At 43.3% G+C, this 13,767-nt stretch overlaps 1 protein-coding gene across 1 annotated transcript in view; it reads right to left on the bottom strand.

Moving 5' to 3' along the window:
* Positions 1 to 13,486, bottom strand: part of LOC311229662 (E3 SUMO-protein ligase ZBED1-like) — a gene marked incomplete at both ends in the record, with an annotated part of 73,800 nt that extends 60,314 nt beyond the window's left edge. The window contains 3 exons of the mRNA XM_084315737.1: positions 12,293 to 12,427; positions 12,515 to 12,767; positions 13,353 to 13,486. Coding sequence (XP_084171863.1) covers positions 12,293 to 12,427; positions 12,515 to 12,767; positions 13,353 to 13,486 — 522 coding nt within the window. The remainder of the gene's footprint in view (positions 1 to 12,292; positions 12,428 to 12,514; positions 12,768 to 13,352) is intronic.
* Positions 13,487 to 13,767: the final 281 nt, after the last annotated feature.

The raw sequence follows: 13,767 nt of genomic DNA, 5'->3' as shown, positions 1-13,767 counted from the left end.
CAATAAACCATGCCTAGGGGTGGTCGTTAGACCCCCCTAGGCATGGTTTATTGTTCACAAATTACGACTGCAAGTGGTGTAAAGCTTTTATACAACTGCCACATTCATCCAACCTTATTTCTATACAACAAACACACATTAATCGAAGATGTATTGAAAAAACCATCCGCCAGAAAAAGTAGTTCCCACAACTACAAAAAAGACAATTTGCCTCCATGTGGAAGCAGATCGGAAGTGCATCCAACCAACTAACACATCCAACTGTGTATTATTGGAATGATTGAGAGAAGTTGCCTCATGTGGAAGCAGCTTGAAGTGCATCCAACCAACTAACACATCCAACTGTGTATTATTGGAATGATTGATTGAACATTTTATTACCAGATGCAGAATGGGTACAATACAGTACGGCTCAATACACACAATTGTTAAGGGAATGCAGACCTACTTTCCATAGAACTTCATTCTTAGATGCTTCTATAGAAAGTAGGTAAAACAAATTAAAAAGTTTTCTTTGCCCTATAGGAAAAAAACGTTTTCTTCGCCCTATTTTTTTATTTATTTTTTTAAACCTACTGTAGAGGGCCTAAACTTAACCAGTTGGAAACCAAGCGTACAGTAATAAAATTAGCAATCAATCAATCAACTCAATAGGCCATGCTCACTTAGAACAGCGCAGCACCCAGCTCTCTCTCAGTCTGACCCGCGTTGCAGACAGGAGTGTGTGTGTGTGTGTGTGTGTGTGTGTGTGTGTGTGGGGGGGGGGGGGGTGTGGCGGTGGGTGGAGACTAGAGCTAGCGCTGACAGTCAGAGAGAAGGAAAAAGAAATTGAAAAAAAAATGCAAATTGATCAATCAATCAAATCGTGATTTTTCTTTTGTTCTAGAATGACTCAAGACCCATCAATTACATCATCCAACATTGTTTAAAGGACTAACACATTCGCAGTGACAGAATCGCTTCATATTTAGTCGTTATGGCGCTATCAATATATCCATTTGTTGTCCGCGATCTTGTTTTCTCCCGGAGTGAGCCGGCGGAGTGATATGTGATTCGGTTGTGGGCGGGTCCTGAGCCCAGGACCGTGGATTGTTGCCAATAAAGACGTGAAAATGGACTGTTTCAGCCAATCAGAATCGAGAAATTTGCATGCCGTTGTATAAAGCTCAATACATACAATTGTTAAGAGGATGCAGACCTGAGAAAGACTTTCGTCTTGTTTCCATCAGGGTCCTCCATTTTCAATTCATCATATGACACACACGACATACAGATAGACAGTACTGCTACATCTATACATTTATGACATACCAGATTTTCAAATACAGTACTGTTTGTGATACAAAAAAAATCCAGAAAAAGAGTGTATATACATTTGACATAGAAACTGTGCATTGGGGGAGGTTAATGCAATCCCCACAAATAGATTCACTATAGACTGGCAAGTGGTTTAATTTTTGGTGTCTAAATATTTTGACATATATTTTGTAAGCCTGCAGCTAGTAGTGGGCGTTTATGCCGTGCCGTGACATGAGAATGGCTAATGAAAATGTGTCAGTCCCATCATTGTGGGCCTGCAAACTGGTGGGGGTCTAGTCGTGGGCTGAGAACAGGGAGGATGTCATTTAACACCAGTATTTCAATAAATGTCATTATGTGGAGTTTCTTGGGGACAGGCTCAGATGGTGGATGTATTGATTGATTGATTGATTGATTGATTGAAAGGTTTATTAACAGATTGCAGAATGGGTACAGTATAGTACAGCTCAATACATACAATTGTTAAGGGGATGCAGACCAGAGAAAGACTTTCGTCTTGTTTACATCAGGGTCCCCCATTTTCAATTCATCATAACATATATGACACACACGACATACAGATAGACAGTACTGCTACATCTGTACATTTATGACATACCAGATTTGCAAATACAGTACTGTTTATGATAAAAAAAAGAGACCAGAAAAGAGTGTATATACATTTGACATAGAAACTGTACATTGGAGGAGGTTGGGTAGGTGGGGTGGGGATTGGGTGGGTGGGGGGGGACTGTACATTGGAGGTGGGGGGGGGGGGGGTTGGTGGGGGACACTGTACACTGTACATTGGAATACTGACAAAGCCATTTACTGTACAACTGGATTAGGACATTTGTAGGGGCCAGTTTCGAATTGCAGTCTCCCGTAGGTGTTCTTTGAGAGTGTTTTTGAAAGTGGGTAGTGATTCACATTCTTTTACAGCTTTGGGTAAGGCGTTCCACATTGATGTGGCATAATTGCGAAACGTGATTAGTCCCTTGTTTGAGCCGAATCTGGGTTTAACATGATTTGTGGAGCTCCCTCTGGTGTTGTGATCGTGGTATTCACGATTATATATATTATATATTTTTAGTGCTGATCTGTTTTTTATTTATTTTCTCTCACAAGGAGGCGGGAATATGACCGTGCGTGAGACATTTTAAATTACTTAGGTCAGTCCCGAAATAAGAGCGTTTAATATCCGTTTAGACACTGATCTGTCTTTATTGATTTTTTCACAAAGAGGCGGGATGTTGACCGTGCGTGAGAAATACCATAGAGAAAGGACAGTTGTTTTTCTTGTGTGACTTAGTTTCTAAACACCTTATCTGGTCAAACTGCAGTTGTTTCTAGATGAAACTAGGATAAGGGTGTCTGTGTGTGTACGCTGCTATAGAGCTTTTTCCCCAAGTGATTAGAGGAAACTATTTTTGTTTGCCACGTACTATATTTTATTTTGTTTTCTTTTGGTTTTTGTCTGTTAAGAGAAAAGAAGCGTGTTAAAATGGAGGTTGTGGGCAACCTGACACTTTGTTCTCTTTATTTTCCCCCATGTGTTCGGGGCTTGCAGTGGACTCTGGCCTCGATGCTTTCCCCTGTGTTTCATCGGCCCTCCCGCCACGTCAACTGCCTCGCAGACGACCACCAACTCCGAAGAGCGGAAAAAGGCGCAATGGAGGGCAGAGTTGCAAGGCGGGACATTTGGCATTGACTGGACGGCACTGCAGGGAGGCATCGACATGATGATAGCAGGCAGATATGACACACACATGCAATTTTTCATTAGATATTTCCACTGAAAAACCCTATCAGATTTAGTTAGAACAGGCTTGATCCATTTCCAGGTAACTGCCTGTAGGGTCATAAGAGCACAGTGTACATTGTGGTCTGCACAGCAAAGTGCTGATCGATAGAAATATAAATCTATTAAGACCACCCATGTAAACAAATCACTGACAATGGCCCTTCTGGATGTTAGATCATTGAGCAGCAAATCTTTCTTAATTAATGATCTGATAACTGAAAGTAGTTTGCAATGCATGTTCCTAGTCGAGACCGGCTAAATGGCATTATTTTTAGAGCGCAGGGTTTGCTATCACCCTCTCCCCAATAGAGAAGAGGGGGAGGGTTGCCGCTATTTTATCTGCATCGTTTGTATGTGTTGACATTGGCATGGGTGAATTTACATCATTTTAGTATCTTGTTATTGAACTAAAAAGCTGGACTGTCTTTGCTCATCATCACATTGTACCAGCCACCAAAGTACTCATCAATATTTGGGTGCAGACCGAAGAGACGAGATTTAGTCAACAGATGGTTACGAAGGAGCCCTAGGGTGTTTGCTCCTCAATGGGGCGATAGAGTCTAGGATGCTGGTGCAATTAGAGTTAAAAAGTGCAACAAGCTCCTCTACATTTAGGGCATTATACCCATTCACACTAGAAAGCACAAAGTCATTAAAAGCTGTGTGGAAATTCAGCGCAGTGTCTGTATTTATAGCACAAAAACAGTGTGCAGGAGGACGAATAGCAGCTACAGAGCATGGGACAACAGTAGAAAATAAAACAGGCATATGATCAGAGATACAAGCACTATCACATATTTCTTTTATACAGACACTCAAACTATGAGACAACACTAGGTCTAAAGTATGTCCTTTTTCGTGGGTTGGACCAAGTTTCAAGTTTCTTTAATAGTTGTCATACAGAAGTACAGAATACTTTCATACAAAATGCTTCTTACTGTTACGCTCCAGAGACTGTGCTAGACAATTGTATCAAATAACATAGTATAGCATGTAATTTAGAAGAAGAAAATGAGGTCACAGTGTTCGGTATAGACATATGTACAATGTTCTGAGTTACCATATAATATACAATACTATGCAGTGTACTAATGTACAGTACTATATAGTGCAAAGCAGAAATGGGATGAGGTACAATTTAGGTACAATTTACAGTAAGGTGTACGAGTTGTAGTGCAATCCTTCATCAATAAATATAAAGTGTGGGGAGTGGGTGCTACAGTGTGTTTGTTTAAAGTGGGTGTGTGCTATAAAGTGTGTGGAGTGGGTGCTACAGTGTGTTTGTTTAAAGTGAGTGTGTGCGTGTGGATGTGTGTGCTATGTGCGTTTGGTGGTTGTTGTTGTGTAGTGTTCATTGTTCGTTTAGCAGCCTGATGGCCTGGGGATAGAAGCTTCTTCTGAGTCTTTCTGTGCTCGCCTTGAGACTCCGGTATCGCTTGCCTGACCGCAGCAGTTCAAAGAGGCAGTTGTTCGGGTGACTGGAGTCTTTAATGATTCTCTTAGCCTTGCCCTTGCAACGCTTGTTGTAAATGTTCTGGAGGGTGGGGAGCCCCCCTCCAATTGTGCGTTCGGCTGAACGTGTCACTCTTTGTAGTCTGCTTCGGTCTTGTGCAGTGCTATTCCCAAACCAGGAGGTGATGTTGCCGGTCAAGATGCTCTCTATTGTACATGAGTAGAAGTTCTTAAGGATCTTCTGACTGACTTGGAACTTCCTTAGGCGCCTGAGGAAGTAGAGGCGTTGTCGTGCCTTCTTCACAACACTGTCAATGTGTGTGGTCCATGTCAAGTCCTCGGATATGTAGGCTCCGAGGTACTTAAAGCTGTTGACTCTCTCAACCGGTGCCCCGTCGATGCTGAGGGGGCTGTAGTCCTTGACCCCCGACCTCCTGAAGTCCACAATCATCTCCTTTGTTTTGCTGACGTTCAGGGAGAGGCTGTTTTCCTGGCACCATCCCGCCAGGACCTTGACCTCTTCCAGGTAGGCCCTCTCGTCGTTGGCAGAGATCAGGCCCACCACCACTGTGTCGTCAGCAAATTTGATGATTGTATTGCTACTCCGCTGAGCCACACAGTCGTGTGTGTACAGGGAGTAGAGGAGGGGACTCAGAACACAGCCCTGGGGGGCCCCTATGTTGAGGGTGATGGATGAGGAGGTGCAGTTGCCTGCTCTCACCACCTGGGGTCTGCCAGTCAGGAAGTCCAAGACCCACTGGCAGAGGTCATAGTTCAAGCCCAGGTCCCTGAGCTTGGCTATGAGTATGGAGGGGACTATGGTATTGAATGCCGAGCTGTAGTCGATGAATAGCATTCTCACATAGTTCCCCTGCCTCTTGTCCAGGTGTGATGCTGCTGTGTGCAGCACATGGGCTATGGCGTCCTCCGTGGACCTGTTGGGGCGGTATGCAAATTGCAGGGGGTCCATGTTGATGGGGAGGGAGGAGCAGATGTAGCCCTTTACTAGCTTCTCAAAGCACTTCATGGCTATGGAGGTGAGAGCTACAGGGCGGTAGTCGTTGAGGCAAGCAGGCTTGGATTTTTTGGGTACAGGGATAATAGTGGACTTCTTCAGGCAGGTGGGGATGACAGCCTGTTCTAAGGACAGGTTAAATATGTCAGTGAATACTGGGGCCAGTTGGTCGGCACAGACTTTTAGGACGCGGCCGGGGATGCCGTCCGGACCTGCTGCCTTTCTGATATTCACTTTTTTAAAGGTCCGCCTCACCTCATGCTCTGTTACCCTGAACACTGCGCCTCCATCAGCAGCCGACCCCCCCCCCCCCCCCCCATTGCCGTGGCTTGTGAGCTGGTGTTGTTATTACCAGCATCAAACCTCGCATAGAAGGTATTGAGGTCATTTGCTAAGGAGATGTCACTGTTCAGTTTGAGGGAGGCGCCTTTGTAGTCTGTCATCGTTTTGAGCCCCTGCCACATAGCTCTAGAGTCAGCTTGTTCAAACTGGAGTTCAATTTTATCCCTGTAGCGCCGTTTGGCCTCTGACACTGTCCTCCTTACGTTGTATCGCGCCACCTTGTGGTCATTCATGTTGCCTGCCACTAGGCCGTCGTTGTATGCTTTGGTGCGCTCTCTCAGAGCTTCACGGACGGATTTGTCTACCCAGGGTTTTTGATTTGGGTAAACTCTCATTTTGGTAGTGGGGATTGTTTCTTCCACCATAGTACAAACATAGTCCAGCACTGTCTCCGTGTAGACGTTAATGTTATCTGTGTCGCGGAACACATTCCAGTCTGTGCAGTCAAACGCAGACTGGAGCGTCTCCTCTGACGTCAAATCCCATTTCTGCACCTCTCGCGAGACTACAGGAGTACTTTTGAGAGACCCACTGAGTGTGATTAAAAGACTAAATTAGAGATAAGAAGCTTTGGGATAGGGGTAGCAACAGACAGCAGACATGAACATTAAAATCACTGCAGATTAAAATGTGGTCATATTTTACCATGATCCCAGCGAGAAAGTCAGCAAAGTCTGTGATAAACTCCTTATTAAATGTAGGTGGACGATATATAACGGCACAGAGCACGGGAGATGACAGGTGCAGTTCAAATGTTTGCAGCTCAAAGCTAGAGTAGCTTGCTACAGGGTGGGACAGGTGGCACTGGAAACAGGATTTGAACACAGAGGCACTCTGTATCAGCAAGTACTCAAAATATGAGTGATGCACCCTCTAATATCTAGAGACAGACAGGCAAACAGAGTGTAGATGTAACAGTAAAGTGCAATAGTAATATACAATGTACAGGTGATTAAACTGGTTAGGAAATATACATTAGATACTACTGAGTAATGGTGCTGGTCAGATGTATGTACAGAGTATAGTATTAACATGTACAGTGATACAGGTATAAAGACACTATGGCAGTACGTCATACTGGCCAGTATATCATAACTAGTAAGAGTAGGTAAAGGATATGTACAGGTATAGATATAGTATCTGCAGATATGTACGGGAGAATTATGTGCTGGTTTGTACAGATGTTATTGTGCGTGTTATCGTACAGTGGTAGGCAGGTGTATAAGTGGGTACAGGGGTAGCTGGCCAAAAACACATTTGTGAGTAAAAGTAAAAAAGTCCTACTTTTAAGTGTACTTAAGTACTGAAAAGTAAAAGTACATTGTTTTTTTTAAAGGGATAGACCAGGGGTCTCAAACTCATAGTGACACTCTGTATCGGCAAGTACTCAACATATTAGTAATGCACCCTCTAATATCTAGACAGAAGGGAAAACTAAAGGGATAGACCAGGGGTCTCAAACTCATTCCATCGTGGGCCAGGGGTTCATTTTGACTATAAATTGCACCAGGTGTGTTAGTTGAAGAGGTGAGCCGATTAGTGAAGTCATTAGCTGGTGTTTGGGCAGGGCTGAGTAATATCACAATAAAAGCAGAATACTGGATTACCCTGAATAATATCACAATATTAACCACAGCATAATGAAGATCTGACTGTCCATTCTTCTGATAGCAGGTTTTAATCAAGGATCCCCACTTTCTAGTGTTGCACAAGGACCAATCAGTATGGGTTTGGGGGGGGTTCATTTTCCATTGATGGGGATTTGATTGGCTGTTTACCTGCGGTCACAGGATTAATAACGTTAATGTTAGTTCAGCCAGATACTCAAGTGAAGTACAAATCCCCCAAAACAGTACTTAAGTATGGTAACGCACACCTGGTTCTCGGAAGCTAATCTCAGTTGGTATCCTTAGAGATGTAAAAAATTAGTCATACGTGGAGATCTAAATAAGAAGGACCCCAAAGCTATTGAGCTTACCAACCTACTGGACAGCGTTGAGCTAATACAACATGTAAATGAACCCACTCACCAACATGGTGACATCCTAGGTTTATTGATGGACATTGATAAAGTATCAGTAATCGAATTACCTATATCTGACCATCACTGTGTATTCTTCAATGCTAACTTAAACTTAACAGGGAAGCCAGCTGTAATGTGTTTTGAAGACACAGAGGAAATAGTCACAGTGTAGGAGTGGTGTTTTACACTACAGAGAATGGAAAACGAGCGGGCCGGTGAATGAAGGCAGTGTTTTAAGGGTTAATTCTATTTTTCATTTGTTTAAGTGAGGGAGCCTATCTTATCAGACACAGGAATGAAAACAAGAAGCCACATAGAGACAAGAATGACAGGAGGATCACGAGTACGAGTGGCAAGAAAGAACTGTTTTTCTAAGATTATCACAGAGTATATACACTGCACTCCACCCCTCCACAGTCATTTGCATCAAAATGTGAAGAACAGCATTATTCTTCAGTAACAAATTACAGGACAATTTGCTTGCATTATATCAACTGAGCTTTACAAAACTGTCAGGTATTGCACTGTGTGTGTATCAAGCAAGAGGAACTGTCAGGTTCTAAAACTGTGTAGGGCCCAGGCATAGAACTGTACGCTGAGAAAGGGAACTGCACCCAGAAGACTGTCATACAGTCATCTGCATCAAAATGTGAAGAACTAGCATTATTCTTCAATAACAAAATAACTTCAATTAGGGCCAGCATTAGTCGTGATACAGACATGGACACGAGTAGCACCATGCGGGAGAGTAACTATAGGGCTCCGAGGTCATCGGCAGGGTGGTAACATAAACAAGCTGATACCGGCACAGAGCGAGGGAGGAGGTTCGACATAACAACGCTCTTCCAAGAAAGGTATCATGCTGTCAATAAGGGGAAGTGTCTACAGCAGTGCAGGGTGACCCGTTGCTGTAGTGATCTGGATCAAATAGCTATGGTCAAAGATGACAGCGCGTCGCATGACAACCAGGAGAGGGGCGGCCCGTCGTTGCTGTGGGGAGGATATGGGAGAGGACCGACGTTAATGATGAAATAATTATCGAGGTTGCAGGCTGTGTTAGCAGAGCAGAATGTTTTGAATTCCACAGCACATCAACAAGAGATAAGCTAGGCAGCAGGTAGAGACAGCAGCGCGGAGAGGGGTTGGACAGTAGAAACTGCGTTTTAATGTGGGTAAAGGTTAATACTGTTGTCATGGCAGCAGCACATGACAACCTGTCGTTGCTATGGCGAGATGAGACACAGTAAATAGGCAGAGTGTTTGTTTTGAAGACCGTGTTAGCAGGGCAGAATGTTTACATTCCTAGCCAGAACATCAACAAGCTGATTCAACATAACAACGCTCTTCCAAGAAAGAGTAGTCATTAGATTGAGCAGACAAGATGGCCGCCCAGAGGCCACGAGGAGGCTAACGGATAAGGGTCAGAGAGTGCCGTCATCTAAAATACTCTAGAGACTGAGTTTGCCACCATCTAAGGGGGACAGCGGGATAATGCAGGCAAATGTTTGAAGATAGGTCTCTACTACCACCTAGAATATTGATAAACAGGATAATTAAATAATTATACAATGGGTTAAATAAGAATTGCACAGAGAGATGAGGTGCAGTTAATTAAATAGGTTTAATTATGAAATAAGAGGGAGTTTGATCTCCAGTGGGCCCTTCTCACACCTGATAAATAGGCAGGTGGCATTAGCCAATCAGATGATCTCTACTTCAGATAATCAGATGATCTACTTATACGTCTGTCACGGGCGTGCACGTTTGGTTGTTTTCAGTTATTTTGAGTCACTTTTCGGGTTTACTTTGTAGCACTTTGTTTAGGTTACAGTTAAACACAGAGTCTATGTATTGCTTTGCATTTTCCACTTTGCAAGAGACAATGAAACTCTTTAAATGCACTCAACGAGTAGACATAATTTACTATCAAGATAATCAAGATTGGTAAAGGACTCCAAGAAGGGTTGCAAGGTTAATGGATAGAGGTAACAGATCTGAAAGAAAGAGGAAGGTTGTTCCAGTCAGATGGAGACAATGGAGAGCAGCTTCAGGCATTAGATGTTATTTCAAGCATACACTAAATACATTACATTGACCATAAAAGCATGCCGTGATAATGATTTAGACATGTAACTTTGTCCATGAGGCCCCAATAAGAGTCCTCTAATCTATTGTTTTAGTACAGGTTCAAAACTGTCCGTTTTTTTTTTTCTTTATTTTTTTTTACTGGGGATACAATACACAGAGGTCGAGACGGCTTTTGAACTGTTTAATAACATTTCAGAACAACGTTACTGCACTGTATGATTTGGATGAAAGAAATGTGATAACAAGCAACATTTTTTAAAGCATGGTTGAGGGAAGAAGGAAAAAAAAGAAGAGGTGATGTTTTCAAGAATCTGGGGATTATGTGTATAGGAGCCATTGCGTTGTGAAATTGTTATTTGACTTCAAAGCAGAAGATGTTAACTGCAAAAGATGCTAACTTGTACATTACCCACTGTCAGCCCACATCGGGTCACTGAGAATGTGTCATAATCAAACAGTTATATTACATAATATGGGAAGATATGTTCTTAGACATGCCTACCATTACATTTCTAGTGTAATATTCCGTTACTCCATTTAATGATAAACCAGCTTACTGGCATAAATTCTCTAGCATGGCCTACAGGGAGCGTGTTTTGTTAACAACCAACTCTCATAACAAAATGCAGAGCTATTTGTTTTGGGTATATTAAGATATTGTTTTTGGTGGTTTTTCTGTAGTTTTCTCAATATTGGTACGTCCCAGATGTATGAGAGGGGTGGGGTGTGGGCTTCAATATTATATATATATATATATATATATATATATATATATATATATATATATATATATATATATATATATATATATATATATATATATATATATATATATATATATATATATTAGTGCTGTCAGGCGATTACAATTTTTAATCTAATTAATTACAGGTTTTGTAATTAATTAATCTAATTAATCGCATTTTAATCGCATATTTATATTTCATATTCATATAAATATTTAAAATTCAAGGACATTACATTATTGTGGCAGGTGACTGATCAATTAAATACACCAAGAAGAATGCTTTAGAAATCAATTTTATTAAATAAATAAAATAAATAAAATGAAAACATACCTCTCAATAAGGTAACATTTGTTGCTGATACAGCTAACAGTTTACACTAAGCTACAGTATCCTCAAATCAGGGTCTACTGCAGGGTCTACTGCAGGATCTAGTGCAGGGTCTACTACAGGGTCTACTGTATGCATGACATCTATTCCTCAGCTTGTTTACATTGTCTGAGTGTAAGGCTGCCCTCTTCTTTTGGACTATGTGACCTGCAAGTGAAGAATGCTTTAGAAATCAATTCTATTAAATTGAATAAATAAATAAATAAAATGAATGAAAACATACCTCTCAATAAGGTAACATTTGTTGCCGATACAGCCAATAACAGTTTACACTAAGCTACAGTATCCTCAAAAATTAGGGTCTAGTGCAGGGTTTACTACAGGGTCTACTGTATGCATGACATCTATTCCTTGAGCCAATTGCTAAGACAAACAAGCTTCAGCTTGTTTACATTGTCTGTGTGTAAGGCTGCCCTCTTCTTTTGGACTATGTTACCTGCAAGTGAAGAATGCTTTAGAAATCAATTTTATTAAATTGAATAAAATAAAATGAATGAAAACATACCTCTCAATAAGGTAACATTTGTTGCTGATACAGCCAATAACAGTTTACACTAAGCTACAGTATCCTCAAAAATCATGACTACAGGGTCTAGTACAGTGTCTACTACAGTGTCTGGGGGCATGACTACAGGGTCTAGTACAGTGTCTACTACAGTGTCTGGGGGCATGACTACAGGGTCTAGTACAGTGTCTACTACAGTGTCTGGGGGCATGACTACAGGGTCTACTACAGTGTCTGGGGGCATGACTACAGGGTCTACTACAGTTTCTGGGGGCATGACTACAGGGTCTACTACAGGGTCTGGGGCATGACTGCAGGGTCTAGTGCAGGGTCTAGTGCAGGGTCTACTGTATGCATGACAAATCTATTCCTTGAGCCAATTGCTAAGACAAACAAGCTTGTTTACATTGTCTGAGAGTAAGGCTGCCCTCTTCTTTTGGACTATGTGACCTGCAAGTGAAAATAGCCTCTCACATGGCACAGAGGTAGCAGGAGTAGCCAGATATTTGCGAGCAAGAGGAGACAGCTGTCCATAGGCTTTTGCGTGAGCTGCCCACCACTCCAGTGGACAGTCATTCATTCCGATGCTGGGCTCAGCTTTGTAGAGGTCTAATTGTCCTGACAGTACCCTGACTTCATCTGAATCAGAGTCTGAAGACAGCAGGAGGAGGGTCCTCTTCGCTGGTGGCTCGTCCTCTGTGGCTTGTGGAGCAGCTTTGTCTGCTTCTGGTCCTGGCAGCATCTCTTTAAGCCAGGTCCACACCTAATAAGAGGGACAATTAATTAGTTGCATAGGACTTTTCATGACAGCCTAAGGACTTAACACTGGTCTTCTCATTCACACACACACCTCATCCCTCTCGTCCTTTGGTACGCTCTTCAAGTCCTTGAATCGCGGGTCGAGGGCTGTAGCCAGCTTCAGCCATCTGTTGTTGAGGGTCGCTTTGCGTGCGTCCAGGTCCTTCGTGAAGCTGGCCTTGAACTTTACCATGTAGCCCGGATCCTCCTCGTTGAGGTCCATGATGCGGTTTAGGTGGCAGAGTGCGGGGAGCACCACAGAGCATGAGACGTAGGTTTCCCCTCCAAGGAGCTCAGTCACATACCTGCAGTGAAACAAGAGAGCGAGAGAGAAAGAGGTGAAGGTGTGTGTATGAGAGGGAGATAGGTGTGTGTATGGGGGAGAGAGGGGGGGTGAGGTGTGTGTATGGGAGAGAGATAGGTGTGTGTATGGGGGAGAGAGGGGGGGGGGTGAGGTGTGTGTATGGGAGAGAGAGGGGTGAGGTGTGTGTATGGGGGAGAGAGGGGGGGGGTGAGGTGTGTGTATGGGAGAGAGATATGTGTGTGTATGGGGGAGAGAGGGGGGGGTGAGGTGTGTGTATGGGAGAGATAGGTGTGTGTATGGGGGAGAGAGGGGGGGGGGTGAGGTGTGTGTATGGGAGAGAGATAGGTGTGTGTATGGGGGAGAGAGGGGGGGTGAGGTGTGTGTATGGGAGAGATAGGTGTGTGTATGGGGGAGAGAGGGGGGGGTGAGGTGTGTGTATGGGAGAGAGATAGGTGTGTGTATGGGGGAGATTGGGGGGTGAGGTGTGTGTATGGGAGAGAGAGAGTGGGGTGTGAGGTGTGTGTATGGGGGAGAGAGAGAGAGGAGGGGGGTGTATGGGGGGAGAGAGAGAGGGAGAGACACTTACCTGCAGGGCTCAAGTACAAGCTCCAGCTTCTTCAGTTTGTCACACTCTGTGGGGGTCAGCATGGACAGCTTGTGGTTCTGTTGGGCCAAAGTGGCAGTCACAGCCTCCTGGTTCCTCAGGTACCGTGAGATCATGGCCAGTGTCGAATTCCACCTTCCAATTCAATAAAATAACTATTAGTCCCACTGGGGGTTGTTAATGCAGCATGATGCAATTGTACAGAACACAAAGAAATAAACACACACACACACTAAATTTACCCTAAGCATACAACAGGTAGTTAAACAGTCTCACCTTGTGGATACATCTTGTATCATGGGCTCTTTTGCTTGTCCGAGGGCAGTCTGCTGCTGCTGCAGTTCTTCTGTACTGGCAGGGCTGTGCTTGAAGTGGCCTACAATCTTGCGGCACTTTG

The sequence above is a fragment of the Notolepis coatsorum genome (assembly GCF_963971535.1).
Source record: "Notolepis coatsorum genome assembly, chromosome: 6".
NCBI classification, from domain to species: Eukaryota; Metazoa; Chordata; class Actinopteri; order Aulopiformes; family Paralepididae; genus Notolepis; species Notolepis coatsorum.
Note: the sequence above shows the minus strand (reverse complement) of the source record. Positions and strands in the feature narration are given on the sequence as shown.